At 40.3% G+C, this 25,359-nt stretch overlaps 1 protein-coding gene across 1 annotated transcript in view; it reads right to left on the reverse strand.

Annotated features, from left to right (window-relative positions):
• Positions 1-25,359, reverse strand: part of pcdh15b (protocadherin-related 15b) — a 462,078-nt gene that overhangs the window by 242,420 nt on the left and 194,299 nt on the right. The window contains 5 exon segments of the mRNA XM_060938905.1: positions 1,057-1,150; positions 2,905-2,984; positions 10,103-10,235; positions 16,638-16,831; positions 18,270-18,419. Of these exon segments, the coding sequence (XP_060794888.1) occupies positions 1,057-1,150; positions 2,905-2,984; positions 10,103-10,235; positions 16,638-16,831; positions 18,270-18,419 (651 nt within the window).

Genomic DNA, 25,359 nt, shown 5'->3' on the forward strand with positions numbered 1-25,359 from the left:
TTTACACATTTGCCAGATGCTTTTATACAAAGTGACTTATGGTTGAGCTGAGCAGATAATGGTCAAGGGCCCAACAGTGGCAGCTTGGCCATGCCAGGATTTGAATGAGGTCTTCTGACCAATAAACCACCAAAGCCTCAGCAAAAGTATCATTGGGGTAGTACAGGAAGTAGAATGCTATTAGAAAACATAGCTAACTCTGTCTCAAAATTAGACTTGGATCAGTATCTTCTGGCCACTTTTCTTGCAACAAACTCCAAGATCTTGAAGGTTGCAATCTATTTGCCTTTTGCATGCCACAACAAGCTTAAGTAAGCTTTTCAGAGCAAGATTTAGGAACTGGATTCAAATAACTTCTCACCATCATGCCATTAAAAGCTTTTAGGTTGAATAAACTAACCTCTTTCTGAGAAAGTAGGCAGTTCTTGGATATATTTGTCAACAAATTGTTCCAGACATCTAGTTTGAGATAGGCTAACTTGAAACCCAGCTGTACAATGACTTGATTCTACACTGCCAGGCATGGCAGGCTTCAACTAATCTGCTCATCAGAGAATAGCTTGCAAATGATGCCAGCTCACAGTAGATTTGAAATGAAGAGAGTGAGCTCCGTGATTAAAACACAAAAAAGCCTCTTTGCTCTTTACCACCATCATCACAGCATGATCACTCCATAGTGAGATACTCTATCCAGATCAATCACAGCGACTCTGCAGTGAGATGCACTTAAAAAAAGCACAGCAGGGACCATAAACTGAGAAAGAGGAGTGAAGTGCATAGCCTCTGAAAAGGCCATTTGAGAACAATAATCTCAAATTCTTGTCCCAGGTCAGATCTTCAATGACCAACAAATATTGCTAGCTGCCATATCCATGTCTAACACCTAACATGACTCTAGAGGTTCAGAGCTTCTTGGGAAGCAGCGCTAAGGTTCATTCTGTTCAGGCTGCACACAGATTTGGGTAAGTGACTTCTTGGTTGAAAGAGAATTGTATTCGAGGAGGTGTGAATCTCATCTGCAGTGTTGTTTGATTTAACATCTAGCCATGTTCTTACCCCGTCCGGCCTGCCATCAGAAGCAGAAACGATCAGTGTGTAGCGATCCGTGCGCTCTCTGTCCAGCATCTTTCCCAGCAGCAAGAGACCCGACCTGCAAGGCATCAATACGCCAGCATGAAAACCACAGTAGCAGACAAATGGATTTTACAAAAGTTTAATAGAGTCCTTTCATGATGAACTATAAGCCTCTTGCTTGTTTGTCCCATGTGTGAAGGAATGGGGTGTGAGGTTAAAAATGTAGAAAGAATGCACAGCCCGAATAGAGACATAGTGAGTCATTACTTTGTTGAAAGTCGCACTAACAGGCTCATTTGTTCCTAAATAAAACACCATGGAAATGCGGCAGCCATTTGTAACACTGTTAACCAGCCCTATATGTTAGCTAAATCGAAATACAGCCCTGGATTCCTCCTGAGAAACTGAAATAATAAGAACCATTGACCTAATGATCAATTATATATTTTTGATCCTGTGAGTACATTTTCAAGTTTTTTTCTGAGTAATTACAGAAAATATGAAAAGGAAAATAGGCAACATGACACAATCTTCGAAAACTTTCATGTACTGGATGTGTAGTATCTAGTCATACTTTGAGATATCCTCAAAAAGGTTCCTGAAGGCTTCTTTAGATGGTTCTATGTTTCTAAAATGCTTCTACTTGGTGCCTTTTCTGAAATGAAAACCCTCCGTTATAGGGTTCTATAAAGGATATTTCCCCCAAAGAGAAAAATTAAAGGGCTTATTTTAAGCTGTGTACATGTTTCTGAAGTTCTGTCAGACATGTACTGTATGTTGTATTACTGGGCTGAAATGAACAGTTATGTCCTTTATCTCCACTTAAGATCGCTCCAGTGATGACATGAGGTCGAGGTTATTTGAGGTTCAACTAATTTGATTTCAGAGCTTGAGTCTGTGCAAGTATGTGCGTGGGTGGACAGCCTGGAGTGTCTCTAAACCACCCAATGCCCACTCTGGTCAACACACAGCTCAGCATAATGTGGGCTTTGTAAACTCTACAGACTTAAATTTCAAAGTCTGGTTTATATGTTCAGGTCTACAAGCATTACTATTCATCAATTCAATGCTAGCTGTCTTCAGGCACCTTTTTAGGTTTATATGGATTTGATGTAGTGACTTGGAAGATGGTGGTGAACAACAGTTAGTGATCTTAATATTGCTTATTTGTTGCTTATCAAGAACTCTAACAGCCAGGTTTATTAATTTTTTTGCAATTTCCTGCCTTTGATTGTCTGTCATAAGCATGATGTAAAGCCCGGAGATGAGATGAGACCTCTTCACAAAGTATGAGCTCTTCATTGAGACTTGATGAAAGTCTATGCTTTGTGGTTCTTATGTCAGGTGAATCATATGTTTTTGAGAACGGTGAAGTTGATTACTGGGTCACAGCTTGGAGATAAGACTAAATAATCTTGATTGAATGAGTATAATTGTGCAATCATAAAGTATCAAAGGAAAAAGTATGTGAATTTGGCATGGGCTGGTATTTCATGGAACAGCTCATCTCAGTGACTGTACAGAACAGTATAGTATAGAGTACTGTGATGCTGTTGCCATCTTTTCTGCCAATTTTCTTTGAGGCTGCATCGTGTTATTAATGTCATCCTTCCCCACCAAATCTAGATTCACAATCTTGTTCTGTATTTGATTCATGACAAAGACAAATGGTAAGTGGCAAGCCAATATAATAAAATGCAGAGGCCATGAGTCCCTCAGCTATTTCCACAAGGTCTCAGTGTAAAATTAGAACATCAGCATTTCCTGGCGAGGAAAATAAACTCAACTGTCAGAGCACAACTTTTGTGAAACCCTTGAATGAGAGCTTACGTTTGATTAAGTTCAAAGATGTTATCAGGATCTCCACTGAGGATGCTGTACATAATGGGATCCTTTTCTCGGTCTGCTGCCTGCAAAAAACACACAGCACTTTCATGTAACAATAAATCAATTACTTTGCCAGGCAAGATTCAACATGACTGTGTGCCTGTAGGCAAGCGTGGACAGCCTGAAAAAACTCGACCACATCATTTAAGAAAACACCATAATTGGCTCCCAAATGTAGCTCAAACTTAATACAATAGTATTAACCATCAAGACTTGAGCAAAAAGTAGGCTGTCTTCAGTCCAGTTCTTCTCGTCCTTTGAAAACAAACAAACAAACAAACAAACAAACTTTTCCTTCACATCACATCTTATTATTTTAGGATCATTCAGTCATAAGTGAGAACGATCTAATTCTTTTTCAATTCATCACTAATTTTCAGCCATGCTGGTCACACTGGATATATGTCATGCATATTTTATTTTTATATCTTAATCTTACTTTTGCCTATGCTCTGATGATTTTCTTATTTGCTCCCTGAGGTCTGATGTAAAAGCAAAATCTTTAGGTTCACAAGTCAAGTGCCAGCGGATCAAAACAAATCTCCAAATGCATCATGGATTCCCTTGTTATTAGAACTGCAGAAGGATTTGTGGTGTTTGAGGCAGAGCTACGGATGAGAGTCATCTTTCAAAAGCAACTGTGGGAGGCTTTCTGTAAGACGGATGCTTTTTGTGTTCCACAACACAGTCGCGGCATCTGACCAAAGGGTGCTTACAATCGGGTATTCCCAAGACATGTGTGGACCTCTAAGAAGAACCTACATGTATTTTATGTTTTAAATTAAAAAAAAAATGTATACCACAGTGCTGTTCAATCTGATTGGTCAGGTGTTAATTAATTAAATTTTCTACAACAGAAAGTGAAGCCATCACAGGTGTTGCACCCCTGCTGGCTGGGCGCAACTTTTAGCCCTACCCATTTATTTCCCCCAAAAAATTAGTTTTAAAAACATTATTCTTCTATAAAGTAAGAAGGTGTGGATACACTTGGGAATGAAGTGATTGACAGCTTTCTCTGAGAAGACCCACTACAGCCAGCCAGCTAACTTCACCACAGAATTTACCATCATATACATACTTATTTGAACTTTTCTGGACACATGCCCTATTCCATACTGTTAACAAAGTATATTAAAAACCTTTGAAACATTGAAATGTTTAACAGGAAAAAAGGCTAGTTTAATTGTGCTAGCTTAAACACACTAGCGCATATAGCCACCAGCCAGCCAGCTATCAAAATTTGCACAAAAGCCATTTGTTCTGCAGTGAACACATCCACTACCAATGACACTTAAGATGGATTTTATAAGTAGGTGTCGAAAATAATGAGTTTTTAACCGACACTGTGCACTGCCGACTGTGGTCTAAACCACCTGCTCTTCTGGAAACCACAGTTAATCTATTGGCAAATGTCCAGTTTATGCCCAAGTGATAAATGTCCATATTAGATGCAAACGTATTACTGAAATATCTCCAGCTGAAGCTATTTAAGCTATCTGGATAAATGTAAGATTGATTTCCACCATGAACACATTCTGCAGTGTGCTGGAAGGGGGCGGGTCTACCAAAGGAATTTTGGTTGAACCTCTTGTTTCTACTACACAAACTCAAGGAGGAGAAAGTATCTACTGTGCAGAGGCTGGATGCAAATTTGGCAGCATGGCAGAGGTATTTTGCCTTATTTCTATAGAACGGGAGTGAACAGGGCCACGCCATTCAGGTTTTCAACAGTCAATGGTTCTAATACATTATCAATTCTGTAGTACTTACCCAAGGACTTGTATGGTGGCCGCGCCACATAAACAAAAAAAAAATGTACGTAATTATTGATATGGTGACACATTCTCTGAGGAGACATTTAAAGGTTCTGACTGCAAAGTTGAATTCTGGGCAAAATGTTGGCATTTCGAGATGCTGTGATGCTGTATACACCGTGTATCCTATGTGTAAATGTTTAGTCGAGATAAAATGCGTCCTGCAGTTTTATGATTCCGGAGATTGCCAAAACAAGTGAGCAACAATATTACCTGACCACCGTGGGGCGTGTTTGACCAACTTTAAACCAAAACAAGTCAGCATGGGCAAACATGGTGAACTCCGCTCTCCCACCAGCTAAAAGCCAATGGAAAAGAAAAAGAAAGTCTGCCTAGTGAGTGTAACTGCAAGAGAGAGCAAGGTTAGCTGTCATGTCATTTTTCTGGACAGATAACTAAATCATTCTAGCTAGTGCTTAGCTACGAGGGTACTCCAAAAAGTTCTCGGACTCACCCAGAAAACGTAACAGGAGAAAGACTGTTCTTGCATTATTTTTCAAAATAGCCTCCTTTAACCACGGTGGTGTAGTGGTTAGCGCTGTCGCCTCACAGCAAGAAGGTCCGGGTTCGAGCCCCGTGGCCGGCGAGGGCCTTTCTGTGTGGAGTTTGCATGTTCTCCCCGTGTCGGCGTGGGTTTCCTCCGGGTGCTCCGGTTTCCCCCACAGTCCAAAGACATGCAGGTTAGGTTAACTGGTGACTCTAAATTGACCGTAGGTGTGAATGTGAGTGTGAATGGTTGTCTGTGTCTATGTGTCAGCCCTGTGATGACCTGGCGACTTGTCCAGGGTGTACCCCGCCTTTCGCCCGTAGTCAGCTGGGATAGGCTCTAGCTTGCCTGCGACCCTGTAGAAGGATAAAGCGGCTAGAGATAATGAGATGAGATGAGCCTCCTTTAACCTCAGTGCACTTGGTCCACCAATATTCAAACTTCACTATCCCTTCACAGAAGGAGGTCACATCTTGAACCTCCATATCCTCCTCAACAGCATGGATGACTTCATCACTCTGAAAATGGCGACCATGCAAGTGGGGTTTCAGTTTGGGAAACAGATAGAAGTCAGATGGTGCCAGGTTGGGTGAGTAAGGTGCATGGGGCAACAGTTCAAAGCCACATTTGGCTGCTTCTGTCACTGTCACCTATGTTGTGTGGACGGGCACATTGTCCTGAAGGAACATCACGCCAGCTTGAAGCTTTCCTCTCCTTTTTTCTGTGATTGCTTCTTTCATTTGAGTTTTTGTGGACAGTGGTATAAGGCTTAATAGTATACAGTTGTGGCCCAAAATGGGAGTTACACCCCTTGTTTGCGTGTGAGGTACAGAAATTTTTGAAGTACCCTCATATCTTAGTCTTAGAATGCATGGGCTTAACTCCACGGTAGCAAGTATAGAGTTGTACACCTAATGTTTTGATCTTACAGAGAAAGAAACAAGAACACAAAAGCAGGTACAGAGAAAAGATATATTCGTCCTTTGTTTCACGGATCTATTCACGAATGTCAACCACAAATTACATACCTGTGATTCAAAACTCTCCAAGGTTGATGCAGAGTCACAATGTTTTCCACAAGTTGCCATCTTGGTGTGACACAGTTCGATAGTTATGCTAATTAGTTAAAACTCCTCATATCCACCTGTTTCTGTAGGGTCATACCTTTTACTTCAAGAGGTAGGAAAATGGTCCCAAATTGGAGAAAAGCAACCCTCAGCACGTCAAAATAATCACATCTTGTCTGCATGATATTGTTCTTGCAGGACATAGGAAAATGCCATGTACAAAAGAAAAAAGAAAAGAAAATTTCAGATGGCTTTGCAGTCAGCACCTTTAACATTTTGGGAAGGAGTCTCCAGTGTCAGTGCTCTGTAACAGTCAGAAATAAAGCTGACACAGAAACATCTTCAGGACAGGGGGTTGTGGTTTCTTGGTAATCTAACAAGCTGCATTTTTTTTTCTTGTTTACTTCGAAAGAGAAAGAAGATAAAAAGAGCTGGTGAGGGAATAACTGTTTATCACTGCTACAATGTAACAATTAACAATCTATCCATTATCTGTAGCTGCTTATCCTGTTCTACAAGGTCGCAGGCAAGCTGGAGCCTATCCCAGCTGACTATGGGCGAGAGGCGGGGTACACCCTGGACAAGTCGCCAGGTCATCACAGGGCTGGCACATAGAGACACACAACCATTCACACTCACACCTACCATCAATTTAGAGTCACCAATTAGCCTAACCTGCATGCCTTTGGACTGTGGGGGAAACCAGAGCACCCGGAGGAAACCCACACAGATACAGGGAGAGCATGCCAACTCCACACAGAAAGGCCCTCGCTGGCCGCTGGGCTCGAACCCAGGACCTTCTTGCTGTGAGGCAACAGTGCTAACCACTACACCACCGTGCCACCCCAACCATTAACAAAAACTAACTTATTTTATGGATGTTCCACAACATTAAATGTAACTATAAATGGATCAAAAAATAAGATGCTTCATTTTTTAAAAACTGTTGGCAAATTGCTGTGATATAAGAGGAATAAAACACATTGGGATGTACTGTTATGAAGGAACAACACATCACAGACTATGGGGCTGTTATGCGAAAATTACGAAAATAAAATAAATAATGTGGGGGAGGTGTGATATGATGCGAATACTGCTACAGTTTCTTTATCGAGGACATCAACCTACTCCTAAGTGCATTATATTTGTATATTTGCACAATCTGATTGTGCTACTCTGCTTATACCAAAGCGACTTGCCAATATTAATCAATAACCTATCAAGCATTTTAAAGGCATATAGTTAGATTTAATGCTGTGAAACATCTGCGAGGCAGCACAGTGGTGTAGTGGTTAGCACTGTTGCCTCACAGCAAGAAGGTTCTGGGTTTGAGGCCAATGGGGACCTTTTCTGTGTGGAGTTTGCATGTTCTCCCCGTGTCTGTGTGGGTTTCCTCCGGGTGCTCCGGTTTCTCCCACAGTCCAAAGACATGCAGGTTAGGATAATTGGTGGCTCTGAATTGACTGTAGGTGTGAATGTGAGTGTGAATGGTTGTTTGTCTCTATGTGTCAGCCCTGCAATGATTTGGTGACTTGTCCAGGGTGTACCCTGCCTCTCGCCCATAGTCAGCTGGGATAGGCTCCAGCTTGCCCACGACCCTGTACAGGATAAGCGGTTACGGTTAATGGATGGATGGATGGATGGATGGATGGAACATCTGAGAGACAAGTTAACTCCTGTTCTCACCTGTGTTATAGCTGCGATAAACACTCATTCATCAACCTCTGTTTCTCTAACATACACACACATGTGACCTGTCATTTTACAAAGAAAACAGAAAGGGTAACCAAAACTGACAGTGCTTATAAGAACTGCATAATTAAACAGCATGCTTTTTTAAAAGCCATTTATTATGAGATTTTGATTATTTGGAGCATCCACTGGACATGTTTCTTTATTATTATTAACCTATTGTTCATGTTACAGCCAGAACTACAGTGGTGCTTGAAAGTTTGTGAACCCTTTAGAATTTTCTATATTTCTGCATAAATATGACCTAAAACATCATCAGATTTTCACACAAGTCCTAAAAGTAGATAAAGAGAACCCAGTTAAACAAATGAGACAAAAATATTATATTTGGTCATTTATTTATTGAGGAAAATCATCCAATATTACATATCTGTGAGTGGCAAAAGTATGTGAACCTCTAGGATTAGCAGTTAATTTGAAGGTGAAATTAGAGTCAGGTGTTTTCAATCAATGGGATGACAATCAGGTGTGAGTGGGCACCCTGTTTTATTTAAAGAACAGGGATCTATCAAAGTCTGATCTTCACAACACATCTTTGTGGAAGTATATCATGGCACGAACAAAGGAGATTTCTGAGGACCTCAGAAAAAGTGTTGTTGATGCTCATCAGGCTGGAAAAGGTTACAAAACCATCTCTAAAAAGTTTGGACTCCACCAATGCACAGTCAGACAGATTGTGTACAAATGGAAGAAATTCAAGACCATTGTTACCTTTCTCAGGAGTGGTTCACCAACAAAGATCACTCCAAGAGCAAGGCGTGTAATAGTTGGCAAGCTCACAAAGGACCCCAGGGTAACTTCTAAGCAACTGAAGGCCTCTCTCACATTGGCTAATGTGAATGTTCATGAGTCCACCATCAAGAGAACACTGAACAACAATGGTGTGCATGGCAGGGTTGCAAGGAGAAAGCCACTGCTCTCCAAAAAGAACATTGCTGCTCGTCTGCAGTTTGCTAAAGATCACATCGACAAGCCAGAAGGCTATTGGAAAAATGTTTTGTGGATGGATGAGACCAAAATAGAACTTTTTGGTTTCAATGAGAAGAGTTATGTTTGGAGAAAGGAAAACACTGCATTCCATCATAAAAACCTTATCCCATCTGTGAAACATGGTGGTGGTGGTGGTAGTATCATGGTTTGGGCCTGTTTTGCTGAATCTGGGCCAGGACGGCTTGCCATCATTGATGGAACAATGAATTCTGAATTATACCAGCGAATTCTAAAGGAAAATGTCAGGACATCTGTCCATGAAAGAATGCTTAAAGAAGAATAAAATTAATGTTTTGGAATGGCCAAGTCAAAGTCCTGACCTTAATCCAATCGAAATGTAGTGGAAGGATCTGAAGCGAGCAGTTCATGTGAGGAAACCCACCAACATCCCAGAGTTGAAACTGTCCTGTACGGAGGACTGGGCTAAAATTCCTCCAAGCCGGTGTGCAGAACTGTAATATTGAATCATTTTCCTCAATAAATAAATGACCAAGTATAATATTTTTGTCTCATTTGTTTAACTGGGTTCTCTTTATCTACTTTTAGGACTTATGTGAAAATCTGATCATGTTTTAGGTCACATTTATGCAGAAATAGAGAAAATTCTAAAGGGTTCACAAACTTTCAAGCACCACTGTACCTGCTTTGTCATACAAAAGTAATGCACACCTTCTGACCAATCAGATTGGGACATTCAAGCATGTAGTGGTAGAAAATAATGTTTGAAATAATCAACTTAATATTACCCTACCCTATCACTGATTATTTTCCTAAAACAGCACACTGTGTAGCAAGAAATAGACCTGTAGATTTGACTGAACCAGTTTGCTTGGGCAAAATATCTACTTTTCCTGACAATTAATAGCTGGTGCTTGGGTTAACAGTATGATGGTACATTTGGATGAGGAAATAAAAAAAAAAAAGGTTTTAAATTATTTACAATCTAAAACCTTGATCAAATAGTGCTAAATACAGTACCAAAATGTACGAGTTAAGAGGACATCCAGAATAAGTATTATTCAGTATCTGACCTGTAGGTTGAGGAGTGTGGCTCCGCTCCTCATTGCCTCGCTGATCTCCAGGCTGTAGAGGAGCTGGGGGAAGCGTGGGGGGCTCTGGTTGTTCGGGGGCAACACCTCAATGTACACGGTAGTGATTGAGCTCCTGAACATCATGAACACATGAAACAGGACAGCTTTATATACTCAGCTCAGGATGTCACTTTTTTCATGGCACGATACATTAAAATATTCATGCTGGAGACTATTTATGCACTATCATCTGCTAAAATAATCAGATATGACATATATTAATGATGTTCACAACTGAAGGTTTATAATTATATTAGCATCTGATCCAAAAGATCTTCAGAACTTAATCTAGGTAATTAAAATGAAAACTTGCAAAAGTGTATCAGAGCAACTTGGTAAACTTGAAGTCAGCAGAGGTTGTAATCAAAGTAAAGTTCAGCTGAGCCAACATGCATCAGTGCATATCATGCACAGTGAGTGTAACTTTGTTCAATGCTATGGTACAGTGCTATACAGACAGAGCTGAGACAAATCTATTAAAGTAGTGGCACACACCATTACATCATGGTCCATCTAATTTATCGACTTCTGTTCAAGACAAATAATTACACCACACATGCTGCCATCTAAAACGGCTTTATATACATATATATATTGCAAACTCATATTCTCTTATGCTGAATTAATAATTTATTGCTCAGCAAGCTTTTCAAAGAAAATCAAAAATGAAAAAAAAGTTGCTTGCATAAGTATTCAAACCCCCCCAAGGTTTCAGAACCTCCAGATGAAAGACATTGTCTTAATGAGGACACAACTGATATAGTAGTGCATCTCAAACAATTAGAATATCATCAAAAAGTTCAATATTTCCCATCAGTTATTTAAGAAAGTGAAAATGTAATACATTCTAGACTCCTTACACATAAACTAAAATGTTTCAAGCATTTTTCTATTTTAATTTTGATAATTATGGCATACAGTGCAAAGAAAAATAATTGTAAAAAAAATCTCAAAATATATGGAAGTATTCTATCCGCAGTCACTGGATATGAGCAATCACGTGCTCTGATTGGCTACTCTATGACTAGGCTATTAGCTCATATACCGTGAGCAGAGAAAAACAAAATGATGGAGCGTGTTGCTGAACCAACCAAGGATGAAATAAAAACTCTCGTTGAAAATCTCATCTCATCTCATTATCTCTAGCCGCTTTATCCTTCTACAGGGTCGCAGGCAAGCTGGAGCCTATCCCAGCTGACCACGGGCGAAAGGCGGGGTACACCCTGGACAAGTCGCCAGCTCATCACAGGGCTGACACATAGACACAGACAACCATTCACACTCACATTCACACCTACGGTCAATTTAGAGTCACCAGTTAACCTAACCTGCATGTCTTTGGACTGTGGGGGAAACCGGAGCACCCGGAGGAAACCCACGCGGACACGGGGAGAACATGCAAACTCCACACAGAAAGGCCCTTGCCGGCCCCGGGGCTCGAACCCAGGACCTTCTTGCTGTGAGGCGACAGCGCTAACCACTACACCACCGTGCCGCCCCTCGTTGAAAATAAAACCACAAAAATTATCAAGTATTTAAAAGAAACAAAAATAGCTAAAAGAATATAGCCTCCCCCTTCCGCCCAAATCTCCTGCTCCACACTCCAGTCCAGTTGATGGCAGTAATGCACCTTTATGTTGGTTTGCCAACTGCCAAAAAACCTGAATTAAGAAGACCCCCCCCCCAAAAAAAAAAAATAAAATAGAATAAATATATATATATATATATATATATATATATATATATATATATATGGAATAAAAGTATTTGATTGTTAGAACATATATATTTTTTTATTTTTCAAGAATTATTATTATCGCATTTTTCACAAATTGTCACTGTCATTTCGCCAGTTTGTTTATATTCTAAGCGGAAATGATTTTGTCAGACATTTTGTATAAAGTTTTTATTTATCAAATTTGCAAAATATAAAAATAAAAATGCTCTGTTTCTCAAAATCCAGTGAATGTAGATAGAATAAAACAGTTATTCCACTCAATCTCATCGTACCTGGCTTGTAGCTAACTTGGCGCTACACACCTCTTCTGCTATCAGCTCATGTACGACTCGATTTCATGGAATAACTGTTAAATATATATTCCGAGACTCAAAATATATAGAAGAATATATAGAAGTACTCTGAGCAGTCACAGAGGCTCCAACTTGGGAAATTGCAAAGAGGGAGTTTCTCCCTCTTTGCGAGTAGCTCGGAGGGAGACAAGTTTGAGCGTCGTAGGAGCGAAGGCGAGTTTTATATATATATATATATATATATATATATATATATATATATATATATATATATAAAATGGTGTGTGTGTGTGTGTATATAAATGATTCACCACATTTCGTGTCAATTAAATCTTATTAATAGTAACCGATCTAGATAAATCCAGTGACTATAGACCAAACTTTAATATGCCTAAAGTCAATGTTAATGTCAATAATGACCATTATAAATTGCCAATGGTAGACCCTCTGATGATAATGTTCTTCTAATAATATTCTATTTCTAAGTTGTTAAAAGTCAGACAAGTTTGTTAGAATCTAACATCTAGTCTGGTGATCTAACCTTGTCAGATATACCGGTAGGGTCATCTTGCTGCCGTCCAAAATAGTCCGCCATTCGTCCCTGGTGGCCATCGCGACGGGTGATCCGAAATTTTTCTTGGTGATTTTCTGATATTTTTTCTTTGTAGTTTGGCTTTTGCCATTTCCACCAACAGAACTTCATTTCATTATCTCATTCAAGAGAACATAAAGTTAAAGACGAGCAGGCGATAAACGCAGACACAAAAAAACAAACAAAATGGTTGAGTATCGCGGGTTTTCTCGTTCTCTCGCGCATATCATTAATAGTGCCATCTGTATGCTTTATTGGTAACTGCTAAGACATTGGGTGGGCTCAAGTGTGCACCTCGCAGCATACCAAATTCCACTCGATTCATATGCATGCTTGATCTGCGCGCGCATGCCTCCGGCATTCACTCCAATCCCCCTGTTACACCGATCGGTGTACCGACCGGAGAATCGGCATATACCGCGGGGTACACACTTGAGTCAATACAATGCCAGACACACGAAAAGCAGAAAGTCAACTATTAATTTTCGTCAACATAAGCGTGTCAAGTTATATATTTTTTTAACTAATCATGTGTAGTAAGGGCAGGCAGGAGATGTCTATGTTGTCAGCGGGAGGTTGGGAGGATTTTCTAAATGTTCCCTACAGCGGGAGATCTCCCGCCCACGGCAGGAGAGTTGGAGCCTCTGCAGTCATAATTTACAAATGTTAGCCACTTGACTTCAGCATTATGACCTCAAATGTGACAAAAACACCTTTTAGGACAGCTGACACTGACTGTCATAGTTCTTTATAAATATTTATATAGGCCTATTCAAGTTTCACAATTAGCTTATTCAGATGTCACGTATCCTGATGAGAAACTGCCTAAAGTAAAGAGACTTTTTTTTTATGACACAAAAGACCCTTAAAGGAATTTTGCAAATCAGAGAACCTTCTTATTTGTTTTCTCCTACACCAACTCCACATCACTGCCCTGCCCCGATTATCGTGATTACTGTTCAGGGGTGGGTTTTCCAAAAGCCTCTTAATGCTAAGAGCATTTTAACTAGGAGAGTGTTCACTGTGATGCTCGCTCTACCATTTAACAATGATCTTTGTGCTACGATGCTTTTCGGAAACCCACCGCAGATCAGTTCAATTCGTCTTGTCTCATTAATCTGAAAATCTATACTCCACTGATTGTCATGTCTTTTCAAAGTCATATATCAATATTAATTAATCTCCAAGGCTTCACTAACTCACCAGATCTGCCTGTTATGCTTTATGACTATGATTTTTAGAGCGGCCTTAACCATTACATACTGCTGCCTCTGGCTTTGATGTCCAGTTATGTGAAAAAGTAAGTACATCCCATGGAAACTGTCGACTTTTCTTAGCATATTTAAACAAGCAAACATTTCACTTTCTTGGATACAGTGCTTACAGATCAAGGTAATATACTCCAACAAATCTCATCTCATCTCATTATCACTAGCCGCTTTATCCTTCTACAGGGTCGCAGGCAAGCTGGAGCCTATCCAACAAATGACACATAAAATTGGCATTTTGTAGTCATTCATAATTTAAACAAAAAAAAATAGTCAAAAAAAGTAAGGACACTCTGGAAAAAAGTAAGTACACTTTTGCATTTATCACACTTTCAAGTACATAAAATTAGAATCCAGTGTTCCAGATTAGGAGCTATTGATTAGAACATCCTGTAGGTATAGGTGCAGGTGGAATCCACCTTATTTAAACCTGACATCTAGGGTCTGGTGTTTTCTTTCCCATTTACATGTGTGCTGTCATCAAGCGAAAATCTAAAGAGCTCTCTAAGGACCTTAGATAAAAGGTTGTGGATGCCTATGAATCTGGCAAGGGATTTAAAAAGATTTCTAAATTATGAGAAATAAATCATCCCACTGGAAAGAAAATCATCTACAAGTGGCAGAGATTTCAAGCAACTGCCAATTTGTCCAGGACTGGCCGCCCCAGCAAAGTCAGCCCCAGAGCAGACCGTCTGTGCTAAAAGAAGTCTCCAAGAACCCCAAGATTTCATCACTGAATCTGCAGGTAAATCTTGCACCTGTTGGTGTGAAAGTGCATACATCTACAATCAGAAAGAGATTGGACATATTTGACCTGTGTGGGAGGTGTGCCAGGAAAAAACCTTCACTATCCAAAAAGAATGTTAAAGCAAAACTACAGTTTGCCAATGAACATGTAGGCAACATCCAGGTCTTTTAGAATAACATGCTCTGGACAGATGAATCAAAGGTAGAGTTGTTTGGCCACAGTAAGAGTACACATGTGACACAGACCAAAGATGGCTTTTCAGGAGAAGAACCTCATACCAAATGTGAAGCATGGTAGTGGAAATGTTATGGTTTGGGGTTGCTTCACTGCCTCAGGGGCTGGGAAGCTTGCATTTATTGATTCGACTATGAACTCTGAATCATATCAAAGAGTGCTTGAAGATAATGTGAGGCCATCTGATCAAAAGCTGAAGTTGAATCAGAGGTGGACCTTTCAACAAGATAATCATCTTAAGCACATGAGCAAATCCACCAAGGACTGGCTCAAAAAGAAGAAATTGAGAGTTATGGAATGGCTGAGTCAAAGCCCAGATTTGAACCCCATTGAAATGTTGTGGGGAGATTTGAAAAGGGCAGTACATGCAAGAAAACCCTCAAATATTTTGCAACTGAAGGAATTTTGCATGGAAGAGTGGTCAAACATTTCATCAAGCCAATGTGAGAGACTGGTGGACAATTATGCAAAAAGTTGCCTTCTTCCCATAGCCAGCAAGGGCTGTAAGGGCACCACTGATGACATTTTAACAGTCCATCATTGGTGTGTCTCAGGCATATAAACTTGGCAGAACCCATCCCTCTCCAAGCTTGATCAATGGACAATTTGGAATAGCCAGGCAAAACGCCTACAAGAAGTTATTTCTGTTAAAGGAAGCAATACTAGCTTCTGAAGCCAAGGATGTACTTACTTTCTCCACAGAACAATATTACATCTATTGATAATTTTGTGGAATAAATCATCCATCCATCATCACTTATCCTGTGCAGGGTCGCGGGCAAGCTGGAGCCTATCCCAGCTGACTATGGGTGAGAAGCAGGGTACACCCTGGACAAGCCACCAGATCATCGCAGGGCTGACACATATAGACAAACAACCATTCACACCTACAGTCAATTTAGAGCTACTGATTAACCTAACCTGCATGTCTTTGGACTGTGAGGGAAACAGGAGGACTCCGAGGAAACCCACACAGACATGGGGAGAACATGCAAACTCCACACAGAAAGGCCCCCATTGGCCACTGGGCTTGAACCCAAAACCTTCTTGCTGTGAGACGACAGTGCTAACCACTACACCACCATGCCACCCTGGAGTAAATCATTGAAAGAACAAATATTCCTTGTTGTTTTATTCATGTATATCACCTTTATCTGTCGGCACTGTACCAAAAGAATGAAATGTTTGCTTGTTTAAATATGTTGAGAAAAGTCTACAATTTCCAGGGGATGTACTTATTTTTTCACACGACTGTACGTATGGACAATAGTCATTCGCAAAAATAATTAAGTAATAATCAATTTCTGAAGCAATGGTGGCCTCATTTTTATGATAGATAGATAGATAGATAGATAGATAGATAGATAGATAGATAGATAGATAGATAGATAGATAGATAGATTTTTACAAACTAAGCACCCATAATTATATTTAAATGGAGGACCTTCTGAGAGCCAGATGGACAAATACAGGGAGCATGCTAGTCCTAAGGACATGTGGCACCCTGAGGTCTGTCACACCACTGTACTCTATCAGCATAAAACCTCCCACACGATACCTCCTCTATTCTCTCTTTTCTGTTGCGCCCTTGGCCTTATTTACCGTCGCTGGTCAGTAGCTGCATTATCTGTTGCCTTGACAGTGAGAGCATAAGAGCTGCCCACTGTTAGGTTGACTCCAGGTGCCATGCTGATCAGTCCTGTTTGGTTATTGATGCTGAAGTGGCCCTGAGATCCTGCCACTATGCTGTAGCTTATCAGGCCGTTGGGACCCTCATCAGAATCGGAAGCTGTGAGCTGAAAGAAAGTCATCAGCATGACAACAATTCAAATGACATTTCACAATGCTGCCATATGCCACATGACTTTTTACAGAGACAAGAGGTAATTAATTTAGGAGAATATTAACCTTTAAGAAGGAGGAAAATACAATTCCTGTGTAATGTCTTGTAATGGGATTAAATATCAAATACATTTGGTTAGGTAGCTGAATAGTGGTGCAAAACTCCTGTCATTTTATGCACTACTGGTCCATTTGCATGTAAACTGTGCTAGAACGTAAGCTATATTTCAGTATAATACACTAAGGCCCTGTCCACACGGCAACGGATTCAGGTGAATCTGATAAAATTGTTTATCGTTTCAGCATGGCGTCCACACGGCACCGGCGTTTTGGGTGTCCCAAGACGATATTTTTTGAGAACGGGTTCCAGAGTGGAAAAATCTGGCAACGGCGCCGTTGCGAAGTCGTCTGGATGAGTAGAACGGATTTGTTTACGATGACGTCACAACCACATGACTAGAACAAGCAGCACTCTCGCTGTTTTGTATGAACCACTGCATTGCATTCACTTTTGTATGCAGCTTTTCTTTTAAATAAACAAGTAACTGAACTATTTCTTGAATTTCTTTTTTTTTATTGGAAAGGACTGCTTTTCAAAATGTTCACACACAATATAAAAAGTTATATAAATTATATAAAAATGCTTTTCAAAATGTTCACACACAATAAGAAAATTAAGTTATATAAAACTATGCACACTAATAAAACTAATTTGTACACACAGAAGGCACGATTTCCTCGCGTAGTCGCAGCCATCTTCTTCTTGTTGTTGTGTGTTTGTTCCTGTGAGTACTTCACGCCGGGTAGAAGAAGGGGTTTATGCGCATGCGTCCTACTTCTTCTATTGTTCTGGTGTCTCCGATGGGACCGTCTTACAGCGCACGTAGAGGTGTGGCATGTGTATTGCATCGTTTTCAGCAAGCGTTGCGTTGCCATATGTACCTGATATTTTACTGATCCGTTGCCCATGTGGACGCGATATTTTTTTTAATAAAATCTCGTTGCCGTTGTCGTGTGGATGTAGCCTAAGATTATCTCTACTCCTTCCCTGTCTCTGACTGCAAGAAAACACATTCCAACATTTCAACAAACTTTTTCTTTAACCGGAGCCCATGATGTGTTAATTGTAGCACAAATTAATCCCTCTGTATCACTCTTTCCCTTGAGTATGACTGGGCAAGTTGCTTTGCTCCTGCTCTGACTACTAAACAGCCTATTAGTACAACAACTTACATGCTTCACACACTGAAGTGAAAACACAACTGAGGCTGAGCTTCAATGCAGAGCTCACACAATTATTTCTGCTATAGGCCCGTCATAAACAAGGCCACTAATCCTATTACTCTGAGCAAGTCGACTGTTTGTTAAAATGGTGAGTGAGTTATCGATTACCCATAATACCACTTCCCCGGCCTGCATGTCTGTGTAAACACTGACACTGTAGGAGACGTTGGAGAAGGTTGGAGTGTTGTCATTGGCATCGATCACCGTGATATTAACTGCAACTGGTGAGCTCTGGTGAACCCCATCTGAGGCCATCATCTGTGAAAGCACAGTCATGAAGATGGGAATAAAGCTGTGAAGCGGAGAACAATTTTCTAATGTGTGGTGTGTTTTACCCAAAATAAACACATGTAATATTTGTGGATCTTAAAACAGACAAAAGAAAAGCAGACCACACAGACAAAATACAAGCAAAATAAAAGACATAATAGTTTTAAACACAGTTACAGTTGTGGTCAGAAGTTTACATGCTGTGACAAGAATGTCATCTTGGATATGAATGTCATGGCAATATTTGGCCTTTCAGTAATTTATTTAAACTGTTCTTTTTCTGTGGCAGAATGTACAGCATACATCTTTAATTAAAAAAAACCTAGAATTTGGTGCACAAGTTTTAATTTTCTTTGGGTTTTCTGAAATCAACACAGGGTCAAAATCATAGATACAGGGTCAAAAATATACATACAGCACACTTAATATTTGAGTAAAATGTCTCTTCGCAAGATTCACCTTGACCAAACATTTTTGTTTACCATGAACAAGCTACTGGAAGAATTCTGGTTGGATATTTCATGACTCTTCATGGTAGAATTGGCAGAGTTCAATAATTTTTTTTTTTTTTCTTGGCATGGACTCGACTTATAAGCACGGTCCATATATTTTCAATAGGGTTGAAGTCAGGACTTGTTTTAAGCTTAATGTTAGCCTGCTTTATCCTCCACAACCAGCTCTGACGTGTGTTTGGGTTCATTGTCCTGTTGTGACTCCCAAGTCCCAAGTCGTGTTCAAGTTTCTGGTGGTTTATGCTGAAGAATTCTGAGGTAGTCCTTCTCCTTCATTATTCCATCCACTTTGTACAATGAACCAGTTCCACTGGCAGCAAAATAGCCCCAGATCATGATGATCCTATCACCACCACCAGCTGGTACAGTGTCCCTCTGTACATGGCTAAACAACTCAATCTTCGTCTCATCTGACCATACAGCTATCCAAAGGCTTTTTCTTTGTCTGTGTGGTCAGCTTCAAAGTTTAGTTAAGCTTGAAGGTGTCAACTTTGGAGCAGGGGGTTATTTCTTGGATAGCAGCCTCTTAGTCCATGGTGATATAAAACTCACTGAACTGTAGATAGTGATCCATCAGCTTCCAGTTCATGGCAGGGCTGTGTCATGGTGGTTCCCAGGTTGTTCCTGACCATCCAAACCAATTTCCTTTCAGCTGAGGGCGACAGTTTGGGTTTTCTTGAAGCAAAGTGGCTTGGCAAAATGATTACACCTTACAATAACTTGGATACAATTGTTTGAACTGATCTTGGAATCTGCAGTTTTTTAGAAATGACTCCAAGAGAAGTTCTGGAGTTATAATAATAATAATAATAATAATAATAATAAAGTTAAATTTATATAGCGCCTTTCAAAAAAACCAAGGACGCTTTACAATTATAGACAAGGAAAGAAAAAATAAATAAAAATATAATAAAAAGTAAAAAGTCCACCAAGTAGGGGTCAGGATGTAATTCCCATGGTGTAGCAGCCACAGTCCCACCAAAAGGCGCACGAAAACAAGTCCCACATCTCCAGCACCACCGGCGTGATGCCGTCAGCAACATCGCTCGAACACCACGCCATGGATCCACACAGCGAGCAGAGAAGCTCCGCCACACAGAGCGCTGGTGTGTCCCAAACCGCCTGCACAGCTGCCGTGACGCCACCAAGCAACATCGCTCGGAACATCACGCCAAGCGTTAAAGCACAGAGCGCTGGACAACCACGATGTAAATTGAGCAACAGGCTCACTGCAGTCCACAGCTGGGAGTGCAGGCATCACCCACAGCGAACCAAGGCCTGGAGGGAACCGACGCCCCAAACTGGGTCCAGAGCTACACCACAACCGGCGGACAAAACACTCAAACAAACACCAAACTACACAAACACACAGGAAAGAAAAAAAATAGAAAAAGAAATAAAATAAGAGCTCCGGTGAGAAGCGGCAGCCAGAATGCGCACGACGTACTCTCAACCGGAAACGGAAACGAAAAAAAAGATATGTATATCTGCGAGCCTCTTTCTCAGATCTGCATTGAGCTCCTTGAGCTTTCCCATTTTACTGTGTGTTGGTCAATCCAATGAGTGCTGTAAATAAACCCTTTTTATGAAGGCACAGAGAAGCTACCAGCTGTAGTCAATCATGATCGCCAACAGGAAGTTAAGAGACCTCGGCCTTGGCAAGATAAGAGACATTTTGGAAGTTTCAGCACCTCTGAATTAATAATTTAAGTGAGCGTATGTAATTTTTTGAAGAATCGCTCTTCTCTTGCGAAGAGACACATTACCCAAATATTAGGTGTGCTGTATGTATATTTTTTGACCCTGTATCTATGATTTTGACCCTGTGTTGATTTCAGAAAACCCAAAGAAAATTAAAACTTGTGCAATAAATTCTAGTCTTTTTTTTAAATTAAAGATGTATGCTGTACAATCATTCTGCCACAGAAAAAGAACAGTTCAAAAAATTACTGAAGGCCCAAATATTGCCATGACATTCATATCCAAGATGTCATTCATGTCACTGTATGTAAACTTCTGACCACAACTGTAATTGAAGTTGCTGTGTGGCATGAAAGCTCTTGATGTGCCTATATGGTATGTTTTAAAGATTTTAGAGATGGCTTTTTTTCCCTGTATTTTGAAATTAGCATTCACTAAATTAAATGCATGTTACAGTATTTTGTTAGATTACTCATAAACCTTTCAAAGGGAACAACTGAGCTCGCACAGCACATGGTGAAAAATGACTGAGTGCTTACTTGGATATTGCAGCCCTTTGCAATATCATTCTGCCAAAGCCAATATTGCTATAACGAGTAAAAATGATATACTCCATGGCCCTGACACTGGGATTTGATGAAGATATAAACAATATATATTCGTGTCTGGCTGTCTTTTGTTCACCTTGAAATGACCCACATCATCTTCATCTATTATTCCTGGTATGAGCTAAAATGAGAATCCTTATGAACTTCACGCCATTAAAGTGGTTTGATAACCGATAAATTATTAAGGATGTTTCCTTTAAATATAAAGATCAGAAACATGAGATAAGGCTAAAGGTCAAGTGATCAGTCTCCAGGCAAAAACAAACAAAAACAAAAGTGGGTTAAGATCAAACACTAATCAAGACAGGCAGATAACAAAATCTTGGAATCATCACAGACACAATGTAACCCAGTGTTCACACTAGCCAGCAAGAAATCAAGAAAATGACCATTAATTTTCTATGCATGTTTGCATCAAGGGGCAACAATTTCAACAACAGAGGCAAGAGACAAATCGTCAGCATGACAAGGACGCTTGAATTGAGATTTTCTCAAATTTATACAAATTAAGTAAAATGCTACCATATGAAACAACAAATCCAAACCCTTACAGAAAAACCACATGAACTTCACATGTGATTTTTCGCATGTGAAATATGTGGAAAATGTGTTTTGCACATGGGAAACATGTTATTTGCACATGGGAAACGTGGTTTTGGCCCAATTTTATGTGAATCACGTGTGGGAATGTTTTACACATGTGGTAACATGTTTTACACATGTGCTCTACATGGTAACACATGTTACAAAATCTGATACCATGTATTCCACATGTTACCACATGTGATAACATGTGATCACATGTGAAATACATGGGAAATTCATGTTTTTTTTTCTGTAAGGGAATGATTGTTGCAAATTCCTTCCTGTCAATCTTATCCCAGAATCCAGTGAGCTGTTTTGTTTTAAAAGCAGTGGCACGTCACGGAATCCAGGAACACATGTCGACCGAAACGAATCCGAGAAAATCGCAAAAGAAGTATTTTTTTTTCTAAATTTGTGATTTTCGTTTTTTTCCATCATGTGCAAGTTGAGATCTTGAAGAATGCAATCAGTATTTCAGATAATAGATTGTTTTGTTGGAAAAACATACATTTTTTGTTGCAAATTGTCTCGTTTTTGTCAGGACTGTAGCCTGCTGGGGGTGTGGGTAAATTACCATATGGGCCATTCACGTGATGATTTAAGTCTTTTTTTTTTCGCCAATCAGCTGTATGATACGAGCTGAGCTTGTGGCTACTTAAGCTGCATACAGGCATGTAATTTCACTATGGAATGAGCAAGCTAAACAGAGCGCAGGGGAGCTGAAACACCGCGAAGCAAACAGACGCACAGTATTTACATCGGAGATAACCATTTCTAGCAAAAAAAACGCAACCAAAAGGAAGTGTTCTAGGACTACATTCCATCGGAGGCATTGATGTGTGCAAGGCAACGTTTCTCTTTCTGATGGGGTAACTTTATTAATCTAAGGTTGTGTGGTTATTTTTGCATGTAACGGAGAGTGTTGTGGTTTGGTTACATGAAACTAGCGTTGTGTTAGTTGTGTTATCATCGTGCTATCTTTCTTTCTTACGGTGTGAGTAATTTTTCAACCACAAAACGTTAAAGTATACTTTAGGACTTATTTTTGTACTTCATAATTGTTTTGGGCATACTTTGCATGGAAGGAAAATTGACGTGGTGATCTTTGTTTACATGAAAGTAGCATCGTGCTAGCTAGTAGGGGGTAGGGCTTTCCTTAATGTCATGCAAATGAGCACTATTATGTGCCCTCCCTGCACCCAGAGTAACTGAGAAGGAAAACTTTGAGGGCGATTTTCTCCCTTTCCTGTTTTAAGAGGTATACACTTTCAAAAGGCCACACATTCTTCAAATATTGTCAGATCTCCACATGGAAGGCATCATTGGAAAGCTTAGAAACTGTACTTTCTGAATCTGTCAATAACTCAAAATGCCCCCGGGCAGACATGTGTCCCTGGATTCCATGATCTGACACGGCTACCTGCTAGCTTTCTGTGCAATTAAAATCTCTGCAAATTCACTGTTCATGATACCTTCATGAACCATCTCAAACTTTTCCTTCATCTTCGTGTGGAAGATGGAACAGAATGTGGAAGCTTTGAACAAAATATTCCTTTTTCCCCCCTTTGCACCCACACATGAGACGGCCAAGGTCTGATCGGGTCCATTACAACGGAATAAAATATAGACCCTATAAAAAGATACTGTGATCTTCAATTTCATGTTACAATTTGAGATTTATGGGCTAGGATGTCCTCGAATTGTTGCAGATTGTTTTTGGAAAATCGTTTGCATAGAAAGTGCAGTATGAGAAAGAGTAGAGTGAATGAGAAGTATATTAGAGTGGTGCAAGACATGTACGAGAACAGTGAAACAGCAGTGAGGTATGCAGTTGGAACAACTGAATGGTTCAAGGTGAAGGTGGGGCTCCATCAAGGATCTGCTTTGAGTCCTTTTTTGTTTGCCATAGTGATGGATAGCTTGACGGATGAAGTGAGGCAAGAGTCACCATGGAACATGATGTTTGCGGATATTGTGATATGTGGTGAAAGTAGAAAGGAGGTTGAGTTGGGTTTGGAGAGATGGAGGTATGCATTGGAATGAAGAGGAATGAAGGTGAGCAGTAGCAAAACAGAATACATGTGCATCAATGAGAATGGGGATGAGAGTGTAGTGAAGATGCAAGGAGTAGATGTAAAGAAAGTTGGTGAATTCAAGTAACTGCGGTCAACTGTGCAGGAAAATGGGGGCTGCGATAGTGAGGTCAGAAAGCGAGTGCAGGCAGGGTGGAGCAGTTAGAGAAGGATTTCGGGAGTCATTTGTGATAGGAAAGTCCCAGCAAAAGTGAAAGGTAAGATGTATAAGACAGTAGTGAGACCAGCTGTGATGTATGGATTGGAGACGGTACCCTTAACGAAGAGACAGGAGGCGGAGTTGGAGGTGGCGGAGTTGAGGATGTTAAGGTTTGCAATGGGAGTGACGAGGTTGGACAGGATAAGGAACGAGCACATCAGAGGGACAGCACATATGGAGAGCTTGGGAATTAAGCTAAGAGAGATGAGTCTGAGATGGTATGGGCACATCCTAAGAAGAGATGCAGAGCATGTGGGAAGGAGAATGTTGAGGATGGAGCTGCCAGGCAAATGAAAATGAGGAAGGCCAAAGAGGAGATACATGGATGTGGTGAGAGAGGACATGAAAGTGGCAGGTGTGGTAGAGAAGGATGCGGAAGACAGGGAGCAATGGAGACGAAAGATCTGCTGTGGCGACCCCTAATCGGGAGCAGCTAAAAGAAGAAGTTGTTTGCATAAAAAGTGCAGAATTGCTACATAGTGCAGAGGATATTGGGAAGGGTCAGCCAGCCCCTTTAACATGTATGTGGTCTGATGTTTCTTCAGTTCCCCACTCACATCTTTAGTTCCTCCCTGCTACTAATACAAGTTCTCATTTGCCAGAAAAAAGTTTGAGGAGTTGCACATAACAGAAAAACTTAGAACTATTGTTTCATCTTGTCCTGTTATGTGCAACTCCTCATTAAACTTTTTTAGAGACACTATGAAAATGTCATGAAAAATAAAGCTGGGAATGAAGTAGAAGAGGTTGTTGGTAGATCTGATGAGTGTATGTGGCTAGTAGATTTTGCTTGTTTTGCTAATCTGCAAATAAAGCCGGTGCAAAGCCTAACCTTTAAATCGCAAGTAAATCAAGCAACCCAGACACACAAACTACAAGAGCAGTGGCCATGACATACCCACGGGAGACAAACTACAAGTGACAGCCCTGTCCACAAGAGTCAAGGTATTTTAAAATGACTAGTGAGGCAGGTGAGTGTCATTAGTAAGGTGATCAGAGAAGGAGAACAAGAACTGAGTTGGGACAATTTTTCATCTTTTTGTCAACTTTCACATGCCACAAGAGGCCAACAGCAGGCAGAACATAAAAGACGCTTTTGATTCAAAGCCATATCTGTGAACATGGAATGATGCCATGGACAAAACCAGACAAAATCCCACAGGTCAGCACAGTGGCAGCTGGCGAAGTGTAAATTAGATACCCCATGGATGTTCTTTATTCGCACCCCGA

This window comes from Neoarius graeffei, chromosome 14 (assembly GCF_027579695.1).
Source record: "Neoarius graeffei isolate fNeoGra1 chromosome 14, fNeoGra1.pri, whole genome shotgun sequence".
Taxonomy (NCBI): Eukaryota; Metazoa; Chordata; class Actinopteri; order Siluriformes; family Ariidae; genus Neoarius; species Neoarius graeffei.